We start from the raw sequence: 14,281 nt of genomic DNA on the forward strand, positions 1-14,281 counted from the left end.
AGACACCTGAAGAACATAAATGAATACGAAAACTGGAGGGTGAAAGCTGAAGATCGTGTGACCTGGAGGAAGGTGGTGGCTGGCACTGCCGGCGCTATCAGGGAACGAAATGTTCAGTTATTGTCAAAAAAGAGGCAGCGCAAACTAGAACCAGCACCTCCACCTGCTGAAGCGACCTACAGGTGTGTCATCTGCGACAGGACATTTAAGACAGCAATTGGGATGTCCTCCCACATCCGCCATAGGCACAAGCCCCTCCCCGTGTCATCGTCATTATCGACGGACTGCTAAAGAAGGATGGGTCATACCGCAACCGGGCGGTTTTACTTCCGTAAACACTGGCCATGCTCACTGCGTGTGACGTCGTCGTATCCTGCAATGCGCATGCGGAACACTTTTAGGTCGCTTTTCGTTCATACTGAGGATCACATACAAGTCGCATATATTTGTTAATGTGAACGACCTCACAAAAAAATCGGATTTCACAAAAAAATCGGAATTGAGCATTAAGCCTTGCAGTGTGAACGTAGCGTATGTCACTTTAGGGTGCGCTACTTTGGTACTGTCTAATGTTTACTGTTTTTAAACATTTCTGCAATATTTCAAATGTTTGTATGTTAAGTGTGTCCTTTGTTTTAAATGTTTTGTATGAGTGGAGATCACTTGGCTGCACACCAAATCTACCTTTGGGTACAAATAAAGTTATCTAATCTAATCTAAAAGTTCACGGTTGGATGTAGCAGAGTAGGATGTCCAACCTGGCCCACATTGAACCAGGTAAAGACAACTACAGGACTAACTCTAACCCTAAGGCTGCTGGGCCATAGAAGGTTCACGCTGCACGCTACACGCGTGTAAAGAAAAGTGGACAAACGTAGCATGACTTGCTCTGGGCCATAGAACGGCGTTCACGTTGCACGCTGCACACTTCACGCGTGAAGCGAGAAATGAACATGCACACTTTTTTCTAGGCGTGAAGACGGAAATTCCAGTCAATGCATGCGGTCACCGCCGCGCCAGCCAATCAGAACGGGTCTAGGGAGATAACTCTATGCTTTCAGGGGAAAACTTCAGAAAAAAATATACTTGAATGGTATAATTGAAAAATAGTTCTTCATCGGGATTGTCAAGCAGATTATAGAATGTTCGGTGAAATTCACCACGGGTTTCTCTCAGGAGGAAGTGTTCTCGGCTCCAAATTCTGTTCCTTTTTCTCTTCCTCTGTCTCAGTAAAAGCAGAATGAGGCAATCGTCGTCATCCGAAGAGTCCATATTGTTGGTTACTCGGTCAAAGTAGAACAGACGCAACACGTGAACATCCAAGCATGAAGTTTAATGGCCCAGGGTCCGGTTCTTCACGTGAACATGCAGCGTGAACCTTCTATGGCCCAGCAGCCTAACACGTCATAGCCCGTATATATGGTAAGTGCGTGATATCTTTCTCCGCCCACATTGAATCCTGTTTGCTGCAGCGAGCCATAATTGAGTGCTGGAGAGACACCGAGCTGAGAGTGAGCTGTGAATGTTTCTGACTTGCAGCCGCTAGGTGGAGACACTGAGTGAGAGTGGAGCAGGCGAGCAGGCGGAGCGGCCGCGACAAGAGCACGAGCAGTAACACAAACGCAGAGAACGCAAACGCACACACACGTACGCGCGCGCGCACAGAGGACAGCATCGAGCGGATCACACTGTCGCTTCATGCCGCCTACACTGCAGCTGCTGGACCAAACACTATAACCATCTACACTGCAAACGGGGGAGAAATTATACAGAAATCGCACCATGTACCGTAAGGGAGGTGTGGTGCTGATGCTCGTCACTGCTTTACAGGTAAATTCAATGCACTGTCCGCATGCATGTTGCACTCGCGCGCGCTGGAGGCTGTGATGGTCGGTCAGCAATGCTGTAGCAGCCTCTTTGTGCTCGCTTGTTTTCCTCTACAGCGTGTTGGTTGAAGTCGATCCGACAGCTTTTGAGTGTTGAGTGTGCAGACAGGGCGCTGCTCTTGTGCTCGTACACTGCTATAGCGGATTTCTCCCGTACAAGAAGAGAAGATGAGATGAGATGAGATGCCCCTGTTGTAGACTATGGCGCATGCAGTTATGCTAAACGTATTGGGCAAAGCGATGACACCTAGTGCGGGTTGGTGCTTTGCAGTTTGCCAGTTAGTACCTATAGTACTAGTTCATTCACCTCTGTATTATACAGTCCCGGAAGCGAAGTACCGACATGAAAGTTTAGCAGAGAAAGCACTCTGTGCTGTGAAAGTGTGGTGCTTCTTCTGAACAATGACACTATGAAGGTTTCAATAAGCATGTAATGAAGAGCTCGTTGAAGTCGCCGCAGGGCGTTAATGTCGTTCCCCTGAATGAGCTCCATGCTGAGACCCGCTCAGTCCTGCAAATGAGATTTCTCAGTTGGGTATTGAATTTGTGTCCTGGTATTATTCAGGAGAAACAGTGGTTATGTGCATGCTATGAAAGAGTATTTCTACTTTGACATGTGATGTGCTGGAGCAGTAAAGCTACCCATCACACAGTGTCCAAGCATCCTGTATAGAGATAGAAACTGAGCATCATCCTAAAGCAACATTTCTGTATGATTATTTTAAGAACCGGAGCGAAAAAACACATATTATTCCTTTAATGTATCTGACAGAAACATACGTGACGAAATCATACGAATAGCATCCTAAAGCGTTCTTCTGTTTGCTTCTTTGGTGATACCTTCAAGGTTCTTCGAGGGTTCCCTTTCAGAAAATTTTCTGCTTTAGAAAGCTAAAGTTAGTGTTGATCGTCCAAAAAAAAAACCACTCAGGACACATCCCACCCCTTCAAAGTATGTTATTAGTATTTTAAATAATACGTTGATGTTGATATTTGTATTATATTGTATTGTATTCTATTGTATTATGTCTGCCTGCCTTCTCCTATTTAAAAGCCTGTTTAAATCCTGCTGATAGAGACCTAGTGTGGGGGTCTGTTTCCCAGCATGCAGCCTGGCTCCAGGCTGGGACTCTGGAGGTCATGCTTAAAGGTCTTGATTAAGGGGAGATGTAATTAAAGGAGTATGTGCTGATGCCTCACTCTGCTCTGCTGTGTCGCTCCTCTCCACGCCTGCTTCCTCCTTTTGTGAATTCTAGGGTCAGCAGCATTTTGGCCATTCCTATCCATCTGCATGGAGATTTGATATGTACTGACAGCATGGCGCTGTGCAAATGCAGACATCCATGTTTAAACTCAGATTTCAATCCAGTGATTCACAGCTACTAAGTATAGCTTACACTGGAGAACAAAAATATAACAATCTGACCACCAGCACGTTTCTGTGGAAATCGGTGCAAACTGCCTTATCAGGCATTGTGTCTGAAAGGCAGTAACAGGTCACTCAAGCCCCCTTTGAGGTAACAAGTAATTAACATGTTTGGCGAATCAGCCGTCTCATTAACAAACAAGGCAGCCGTCTCCTCTCCTCCTCTGATCTCACTCCAAAACAAAGAGGCCAGTTCACAGTGGACAACAGGAACCAAATACTGCCTGCCTTTGATCTTTAAATTCACCCTTCAAGAGCCAAAATAGACATTTAACCACACTTGGGTAGAGAGGATATGTCTTACAGCACCTGAATTAGATCTTACAGTGTGGTTTTAGTAGTTTATGTTGCTGTGTAAAGTGAAGAGGAACTTCGGTTCTTATTCCTGGGTTGAGAGTCGCTTTGTGTTGCTTTGTCATGCATGAGGCATGTGCCAATATGAAAATTTCATATAGTAATTGGCTAACCTTTTATCACAATTTATCACAATTTCACAATGTTGTATTAAAAACAAACAAACACATGACACGTTTACCACAACCTGCCTCATCAGGCAGCAATTAAACTGACAAAGAGGCTCAGTGGGCATTTATAACACACAAAAGCTACCCAAAATGCTGTCTACCTAGGCAGCCTAATCCAAACTGCAAACTGCTTAGCAACAGTAGTGACTGTATGTCAATTAAAAAAAAAGGAGAAAATAAAAACCTTGATGATGTAGTATATCATAAGAGATAATGACACATACCAGTTACAACACGCAATACATGTTGGACTTAAGAGACGACTTGCAAAGCCTGTGTGCGCGCACACCAAGTGTGCCTCCAGACCTGGCTTGTAAAGCCGGACCATGTGTTGGACAGTCAGCCCCACTTGGCAACGTTTCGGCCTCATGACCTCATCAGTCTAATTACACCCCACTCCAAAACAACAGATGCTTCAGTGCCATGGGGGGAAGCAGTGGAGGTGGTGGTGGTGGTGGTGGGGGTGTAAGAGAGAGGAAAAGAGAAGAGAGTACATGGCAAGCCCTCGGGGAATACGACACTCGTGAAGTACACTGAATAATTTAACAGACAGAAGAGAAGAAGGTTATTAATGTTTTTTCACCTGGAGCCACTAAATCAATTGATCGATGCCCAGTGGCACAACACAGTGAAATATAGCCAGTATGCCAAGAGGTCATCATGAGCAGAACCGAGTTTGGCTTTATGTCAATTCAGCCGTATTTTATTTTACACAGTGAGACTAACCATCGATCAGTGGAAATCATCAGACTGTTACACTGAGGCTGTCGAAATGTTCAAATATTAATCATGTCATAACACTTTATGTGTTTTTTAAACCATATCTTATGCAAGTACTTCTAATGTTTTGACATATGTAATTTCCAAAATTATGGCCAAATGACCTTTATTGTTTGACATAAGGAAAGAGCTTTGAATAAAGGAGGCACTTGAGTAGGTTTTTTTTTTTGTGTGTGTGTGTGTGTGTGTGTGTGTGTGTGTGTGTGTGTGTGTGTGTGTGTGTGTGTGTGTGAAAATGAAATGGTGTTTCAGTAGGCCCACAATGCGCTATACGTGAAGAGGAAACCTGGATAGCATACAAGATGTAAAATCAAGCTAAATATAAGGAATACAAAAAAAAAAAGTTCTATGATTATGTGAATAAACCACAATATGAATTATTCAAGCTTCTGGTAAAATTATGACATTGTCTCCTTGGGTTTCTCTTTACAGCACAGTTTGGTGATTGGGTAAATATTTTTTTATATAAATGCATATTTCAGCACTACTTCTATTCTAGTAGATTCTCGTCATATTGTTCTGTCTACCGTTTATTAAGTATGTAGTTACTGATTACTAAGCAAAGTGGTTTGGTTGTTTTGACAGGTGGTTTTGCAGGCTGCGGGGACCATGCCATGTCAGCCAGCCTTCACCCAGCAAGAGTACAGCGTTGTTGTCAATGACATCATTACTGAGGGACAGGCCCTACTTAAAGGTGAGTCAGGAAGTCTTTTGTAATTTGTGTGAATTCAATTCTTGCAGCATTTACTGCTTGCTGTGACAGATGGTCAAGGTAACTGTGGCGGATTGCAGTAGGATTCTGTATCTATCTTTTCTTTCAGCTTCCCCACATTCGGATGATGAGAAAATAGTGTGTGTTGTGGGTCAGAGTCATGTGGGGGAGGGAGCCTGGTTTATGTGCCTGTGTTTGTGTTTATATGTGAAGGCAGAGAAAGGGGAGGGCTGTGTTTAATCAGTGAGCCCTGTGTGTGTGTGTGTGTGTGTGTGTGTGTGTGTGTGTGTGTGTGTGTGTGTGTGTGTGAAGTAAGAGTGATGGTTTTACTTTGGAAGGTGTGTGAGTTTGTTGTGAGCATGAGATATTTGCGGTTTAATATCAAATTGCTGGGTTTGCACACATGGCTGAAACATCCACTGATCAATATCATTGATTACACCCCCATCCAAGGAGGCCGTCAATAGCCCAAAGCCTACTCACCCGTACTCATATGGCTATTTAATCACAGTTCAAAGATCCACAGGAGCTGACTTCAGCAGGGAGGAAATGTGAATGTGTATATTTGACACTTAGGAATTACCCACAATGCCAAAATTTATTCAGGGCTTGATTTGAAGGAGGATGCTAATCCACAGCGAACAAAATAACAAAAGTATTCCTGTTGTAACATTTCTATCATCCCTTTCCTTCTCCTTTTGTACTTTACGTCACTTAAGATGTCGGTTATCGATAGAGCTCAGAAGTCATCATGTTGACTGTCCTTAAAAGAAATTCAAAAAATAAAGATAACTAGCGCTAATGAGTAAAAACATACCCAGAGATAACACAACAATAAATCAGATAAGATAACAATCTTTAGTTGTCTCAGTGTTTAAGTGTTTACTCTGGAACGTTTGTATATTTCATTTTCCTGTGTGCCTTTAATTAGCTATTACACGATTATATTGGCTAGCTAGGTAGCTAACTAACAGGTTCTCTTTTTTTTTTCCTTGCAAAGCAAAACATTTGACACCTTTTAGGGTAAGATAAGGTTACCTTTCATATTATGAGATGAGTGTTATGGCATTCACAGATCAATGGAAAGTTTTATTTGTTTGTTTGGAATGGAGGAAACGTGCTAGCTAAACTAATCCTGAGGTAAAACATTACTCACAGTGGATAGTGTGTTATTAACTTAATGTCCTCTTACACCAGACCTTCAGAACTCACATTAGAGATGCACTTTGCTTCTGATAATTATACATAAACCTCAGTGAACAGCAGATTTCTATACCCATTCAACACAGACAGTACTGTATGTATTTATTTCTTTTGTAACATTTTGTAACACTTCTTATGCTGTACTCTTTTGAAATTCAAAGACCCATATGCAAGTTGTTACCCTTTCTTAAGTTTTGATCTATGGGAACACACACACACACACACACACACACACACACACACACACACACACACACACACACACACACGCATGCACCCTGCACTGACCAAGAGCAATTAAAACAAAAGAGACAACCATGGCTTTAGATTTCACACTGGGAGTCTACATTTCGCAGCCTGGGGGGAGTTTCCAGTACTCATTTTACGCATGTGTGTGTGTGTGTGTGTGTGTGTGTGTGTGCACGTCTGGTAAAACTGCCCTTGGTAAGTTATACGCTTACAAAGACGAACCAGCTTATATCCATGTTGTCTCACAAATTTGCTTCCTGTATTCTTTTCAAGTTGAAAGATGGAGCACCATGACATTTTCTCACTCTCTCTCTCACACACACACACACACACACACACACACACACACACACACGCGCGCGCGCGCAGAGTGACTAAAGCCTGTCTTTTTCCTGCAATCTCATCCCATTTCTCTGGACTCCTTTGTTGGGTTTCAGTTAATACCTTTACTAACAGTATCTTTTGCTAATGCAAGCATGAAAACCTCAATCTTTTCATTCATCTCTCTTTCTTTCTTGGCCAGTGTATGTGCCTCAGGGGATTTCACCCCGTATGTGGATTAGTAGGAGTCTCTTGTCTAACATGAGGAGGATGTTTTGTTTCAGTAGCATTCATTAATCACTGCCTTTTTAAAGCAAATGACTCAGGGACGAATACTTTCACTGCTCCCCCCCCCCCCCCCCCCCCCCCTTCAGCTGAGGAGGATACAGTTAGAGGTGTCTCACTATCTACCCTCGGTGATCCACACTGATAAAATGTGCTTATGAAGCAGTGCTACATGGTGAGATAGAATAGCATACAGACAAAATAACTTCCTGTGAATCTCCTGATTCATCCTTTTTCATCTTCCTCCTTCCTCTGTATTTTTCCAGAGTCACAGGTCACTCAAATTTAAATACAGTAACTAGTGTGCAAAATACATTTTTCATGGCAATTACAAATCATAGAAATCAGTTTCATGTTGTTTTTTTTTATTGTAGCACTCTGCTTTGTTATCAACACTCAAATAACCTGAGTAGGGCTGTACAATATGATGATATGTGACAAAGTTTCATGTCACCTCATATTATGCTCTCTCATTTATTTAATTGAGTTTCAAGTCACATTCTTTACGGTGATATTTTTTGCCATTTGGACGGTTTATTTGGGATGCGGCCACTGCTGCTGTTCTGAATGATGGGTCGCAAGGCGCTACCAAGCCATCGTTAGCACAGACCTGGTTATTAGCTGTGGATTAGAAGTCAACCCTTCCCCCAGCTGAATTACAGGTAAACACATTGTTTATTAAGAAATTAATATTATCATTAAGATATGTGAAATTAGGACTATTATTATTCCATCCATCCATCCATCCATCCATCCATCCATTATCTGTAGCTGCTTTATCCTGTTCTACAGGGTCGCAGGCAAGCTGGAGCCTATCCCAGCTGACTATGGGCGAGAGGCGGGGTACACCCTGGACAAGTCGCCAGGTTATTGCAGGGCTGACACAGAGACACAAACAACCATTCACACTCACATTCACACCTACGGTCAATTTAGAGCCGCCAATTAGCCTAACCTGCATGCCTTTGGACTGTGGGGGAAAACGGAGCACCCGGAGGAAACTCACGGGGAGAACATGCAAACTCCACACAGAAAGGCCCTCGTCGGCCACTGGGCTCGAATCCAGGACCTTCTTGCTGTGAGGCAACAGTGCTAACCACTACACCACCGTGCCGCCCCAACTATTATTATTATTATTATTATTATTATTATTATTATTATTAGTAGTAGTAGTAGTATTTTGGATCAAAACATGTTTGATTTTGCTAACTAGCCATTTTTTAAATGCTGGACAATGAATGCTAACGATTTTACCACCTTAATTATCAACAACCTTATACCAATTATAATAAATTCTAATTATTTAACTCTTTTTGATGATTTTGATAATCTTAAAATGCTACATTCATTTTTTGAAATGTTATTTATTTATTAATTATTCTTTGAATTTATAGAAAATGTGCTATATCATGAGATGTATCATGATCTGGCTATGAAAACACCTTTATCAGGATATGAGATTTTGGTCATATTACACAGCCCTAATCCTGATACATATGTTTTATTATGTTGAAAACATGTTGAAAATAGTGTCTTCAAATGCAGGGCTTCCATGTCGCACATATCTACATCACTTTTTTCCCCCTCATGTCTAAACATGTCTTTCACAAAAATGCACCCTGAGAATTATATCACTGATATTTTGTCTATCCTTTTTTCTTCATGTTTTGAGCACGGAACCCAAATGCTGGATTTGCTTGTAACTTTTCTGTAATTTTTTTGCATCAGAGAAAGATAGTACAGAAGGAACTCACTTTGGCTTGTTGGATAATGAGAGAATATGATCACAAGGAGATGTGGAGTTTGTGAAGTTATTACATCACTGAACAGAACCCACACACAGACAAATATACACACAGAGAACTGCTCCAAATGTGTGTGTTTGATCATTTCTGATGAAAGGACATGGGAGAACTTTGAGCTTCAAGTTTGTTGTGTTTCAAAACTTAGACAAATCCAAATGAATCGGGGGGGTTGTAGCAGACAGATAAAAAAAACGGAAGGCCATTTTTGGCCTGGGACATGGGTACTTTCTTGCAGTAAGTTTGTCCAATCAAAATGCAGCAGTGAAGTCATCAACATGCGGGTCAGTGCTCCTCTAAGGGCTGACTGAACTGGAATTAAAGGAAGAACAGACACACTGTGTGTGTGTGTGTGTGTGTGTGTGTGTGTGTGTGTGTGTGTGTGTGTTTGTTCTTGCTACATATTGGGGACTGGAATACAATTTTTACCAATAGAGTTAGAACATTTTTGGGAAGTGGGGACATTTTGGCTGGTCCTCACTTGTTCAAAGGGTTGTTTGAAGGTAAAGACTAACAGGTTCAGGTTAGAATGAGGTTTAGGTTCAGATCAGGGTAAGGGTTGGGTTAAGGCATTTAGTTGTGATACTTAAGGTTAGGGTAAGCGGCGAGGGAATGCATTATGTCAGTGAGTGTTCCCACAAAGATAAGGTGTGTGTGTGTGTGTGTGTGTGTGTGTGTGTGAAAGGGGTATTTGGGGAGCTTGCTTTTGTGATGTCTGTTTTTTAAATGGTAATATGAACCTTTAAGTACAGTCCATAATAAACAAGTTTGGACCAAATGACTAAATGGACAATTGTCCTTGCTGTCATCCAAAGCTGATTGTGATTTATTTCTTTTTGGTATCGTTGATTTATTTTGTCACTCTAAAACTTTGTCTGACACAAACCTTTATTGGATTAAATGATTAAATGATGTATTCTATCACAGCAGGAATACATCTGCTCATGTGAATTTAAAATTAAACTATTAAAATGTAGTAAAATATGTAAGTGGGTTGAAAATCGATTGCTTTGTGTACATTTAAGAACAAACTTGCTGAAAATAGAACTATTGGTGATTGACGAAATATAAATAAATTCTCAAGAAATGGGAATAAAAAAACAAAGTGTATGAGATTTTCCGACAATAATGCTCAAAACCGATTAATCCCATTGTTTAAAAAATATATGGTCACTTACATAAGATGATGTAAGTTTTATTGATGGATCATTAGCTAAGATGAACTGCTAGCTATGTTAGCCAGCCAAACATTAGTTATTTATGCTAGCTTGCTAAATTATAGTGTGTAGCCAGTGGGAAAAAAATAATGTAGTACTACCACTTAACTTACCAGTTAACATTTCCATCATGATATAATTAAACATTGAACTCAACTATATTTTCAATGTGTTATTTTCTTGTATGAATCTGAGTATTAGGGTAATCATATATTCCAGATGTTGCTTCATTTCTATCTGTGGGGGGCGGGGGTGCATAATTGGTTGAGTAAAGCTACTGTATGTGTAGCTAAAAGCACACACATTGTTCATAGATCAGATCACTGGAGGCTCTGTCTGAACAGAGCAGGCAAACGAGCTCACATACTCATCCCCTTAATTAATGAATTATTGAATCACAGCATTCGTGAATAATTAAGAGTTTTGTAGAAAGGACTTCTTTATCCTAGTTTACAAAATATTAATATCCAGATGAAAAAAAGATATCAGAAATACTGATATTTAAAGCCAAATGTCACGCATTCTTTCAGAAATGCACACTAAAAAGAGGAGAAATCAGTGTGACCTCTAACAATAAGCTTGAAAGAACAGAATCCATGATAATAGGGCATCCAGTAATAATCTTTTAACACTCAAAAGAGGCTTATGAAGGGATGACAGAGTGAGTGAGTTAGAGAGAGAGAGAGAGAGAGAGAGAGAGAGACAGACTTTTGTTTGTATGGTGCATTACTGGGTCAGGCTCCTCATCTCCTCTGTAGAAATGCCAGAACCTCAGCAGCCCTGCGTCTAAAAGCATCCATAAGTGCCAGCTCTCACAGCTTTGTTCAAGTCTAATATAATTCAGTACTAAGTGCAAACACATCTTCGCTGTTTGAAACACTTATCTAAAAAAGAAAAACATATCTTGTAGCTAAAGCCAACCACATCCAACTACATACTTTTCCAAATATAAAGCTGCACCATCAGCTCAGGATGGAAACTAGTTGGAGCTCACAGACAAGCAATGTTCGGCAGGGCTCAGACCTGCTGGACCTTTTTTTACACACACACACACACACACACACACACACACACACACACACACACACACGTGCGCGCACACACACACTATACTTCTTGTGTTCAAAACTGAGCTACCCTGTGGCACTGTCTGCTGTAGATCAACTCAAACAGCCTTGAGGCCTGAACTCGGCCGAGTCCACACATCTCTTAGCTTGGGTCAGACGGGGCCATATGCTATGACTGACACGACCATGACACCTGAATAAAATGTGACACCCACACAGATACAGGTAAGGTGAGAAGAAGGATTTTTGAGCAGATGATTATTTTGGGGCTGTTCAAGGTGCCTTAGCTTTGACAGTTCGCAAATGTTTCCTAGCTGATGGAGAAACATGGAAGGGGAGAAGAATCATTGACAGGCTTTACATACACTTCCGACAAATCTTCCAAACCACCGGAACCAAGGTATTGGATTTAAAATAGTGTATGAATTTCATCTTTAACTGATATAAAACTTTACATCTTAGAATTAGGCACATAGAAGTCAACAGTGTGCACATTTACATACTATAGCTAGTAGAATATCAATATTAAATTTGATTTCCCTGTTGTTTGCTGCCATCAACGTTGAAATTATATTATGGGTTTGATTAACCTTTATGTTGCTCAATAAGCTGATCAATCACTAGACATAACTGATTTGTGTTATCTCTAATTCTTGATTACATCTTGTTTCATAGTTTGCTTGCACCTATTGTACTGTATTATCCATCCTAATGTACCTGCCAGCACCTACAATTTAATGTTTTTAAAATAATGCAAAATTTATTCTCTCTCTCTCTCTCCCTCCCTCCCTCCCTTTCACTTTCTCTCTGTCAGTCCTTTTCCTCTGCATGGTACCAGCTTAACTTGACTTTACTTTACTCATCTTTTTTGGTTTTCCATTGGGCCAAACTTGTGGATAATACTTGGTAACGGGTACTTTTTTTGGGATCACCTCCATCAAGGTTCCAAGTGAGCTGAAGCAATACCAAAAGGTGATGAGAAACACTGCAGACTACAAACTGGTCAGAGAGAATTGTATCACTGCATCATCATTGTACAAGATGGGACATCCTGAACACATCCTCCATTTTAAAATAGCATTATATTTATGTATTATACTTCACTGATTATATGTGTGTTTTCACCATGCGTGTGGATGTTGTGTATGTGCAGGCAAAATGATGTTATATCCAGCTGAAGTTGTCACAATTCATCACAATTTAAACGCATGTTGTTAAACAAACAAACAAACAAACAAACAAACAAACAAACAAAAAATAACGTAAAAACCAAACTGTCAGGATGTAATGGTAATAGCATAAACAGTGCCATCGGTTTACAAGCAGCAGAAAAAAAAAACCCTTCTACACGCTATATGTTAAAATGATGTTATGGTTTTCACTCACACAGGGTTTTCACTCGAAGAGCATGGGTTCATGTCCCTACTTGGTATATTCCTTTCAGACAAAGTTTTGCTGCAGGAAGCTCATTTAAAATTAGCCACCCTGTATTGATATTTTGCCTAACCCTCTGTTGGTGAAAAAAAAGGGTAATGTTTCTGGGTTGACCATGGTTTTGTAATAAATCAAACATCATAGCATGGCATTACTCTGACTGAAGCAGGATTCTGTCTATCTTACTAAAAGTTATGGTCTCGAATGGTTTCTTATGAAAGCAGGAGCCGTCGGTCGGTGACTTGCTTTAATATGCTTACTGACTACAGAGATCAAAAGCAGAGTGCACTACACTCATCGTTTTTCCCAACAGAGGGTTAGGCAAAATATCAGTACGGAGTGGCTAATTTTAAATGAGTTATCTGCAGCAAAACTTTCCCCAAATAAAATATGCCAAGCAGAGACACAAACCTGCATTCTCCAAACGAAAGCCCTGTGCTTTAACCATTACGCCATGTTAACATATATAAGTATGTAATAAATAAATAATAGTAATAAAGATGTTCCTGTGTGTGTGTGTTTCACGTTGAAGATGACATCACTGCAGTGTTCTGTGGTGCTGCTATGACAACCAGCTGTACTGGAAAATGAACTGCTGATACCAAAAGTGAGTAAAGTCGAATCAAGTTGTGGTGGTACCATGCAGTGGAAAAGGCCCATCTCTCTCTCTCTCTCTCTCTCTCTCTCTCTCTCTGACACACGGACTTCATTACCTTGCATTGATCTAACAAAACAAAGATACTGGAAGCATCGATCACTACATCAATGTGTGTACATGTTCATGAGTGTGTGTGTATGTGAGAGAGAGAGAGAGTTAGTAGTGTGAAGCTTAGCATCAAACCAGTTCAAGGAATGAAAATGAAAACTGGAAGCGAATGGTATTTTGCTGCGAACAAAAATGCAAGAATAATCATTCTTGACTGTTTCGGGGAGTTTGGAATTTGCTGGCTCTATTGACAACTTTTACCATTGCGTTTGGACTTCTTTTGATAACAACAACATGCAGTAAATTATATTGGGCTATTTCATAGAAAGATGGCGCACAAACAGTAAAATTGCACTTTGTGTGTGATGGCCTTAATGAATGCACAGTTTCCAGGACTAATAGCTTTCTAAACTCCCTATTTTATTATATGAGCTCTATATTCAGCCTAGGTGGCACTGTAGTCTCACAGCAAGAAAGTTCTGGGTTCGAGCCCAGCGGCTGATGGGGGCCTTTCTATGTGGAGTTTGCATGTTCTCCCTGTGTCTGCGTTGGTTTCCTCCGGTTTCTCCCACAGTCCAAAGATATGCAGGTTAGGTGGCTCTAAATTGTACATAGGTGTGAGTGTGAATGGTTGAGAGGAGAAAACCTCTATAATAGTCCTGTAGAAGA

The 14,281-nt window shown here is 40.8% G+C and overlaps 1 protein-coding gene across 2 annotated transcripts in view; it reads left to right on the forward strand.

Moving 5' to 3' along the window:
- Positions 1-1,667: 1,667 nt before the first annotated feature.
- cdh2 (cadherin 2, type 1, N-cadherin (neuronal)) overlaps positions 1,668-14,281 on the forward strand; it is an 87,212-nt gene continuing 74,598 nt past the window's right edge. Inside the window, exons 1-2 of one of the 2 annotated variants that reach the window (XM_060916084.1) lie at positions 1,668-1,830; positions 5,202-5,310. In XM_060916084.1, the coding sequence (XP_060772067.1) occupies positions 1,783-1,830; positions 5,202-5,310 (157 nt within the window). In that variant the 5' untranslated portion in view covers positions 1,668-1,782. Of the gene's footprint in view, positions 1,831-5,201; positions 5,311-13,446; positions 13,514-14,281 lie in introns of those variants that run through there. The other variant, XM_060916085.1, reaches the window with a different exon arrangement.

Source organism: Neoarius graeffei, chromosome 3 (assembly GCF_027579695.1).
Source record: "Neoarius graeffei isolate fNeoGra1 chromosome 3, fNeoGra1.pri, whole genome shotgun sequence".
NCBI lineage: Eukaryota > Metazoa > Chordata > Actinopteri > Siluriformes > Ariidae > Neoarius > Neoarius graeffei.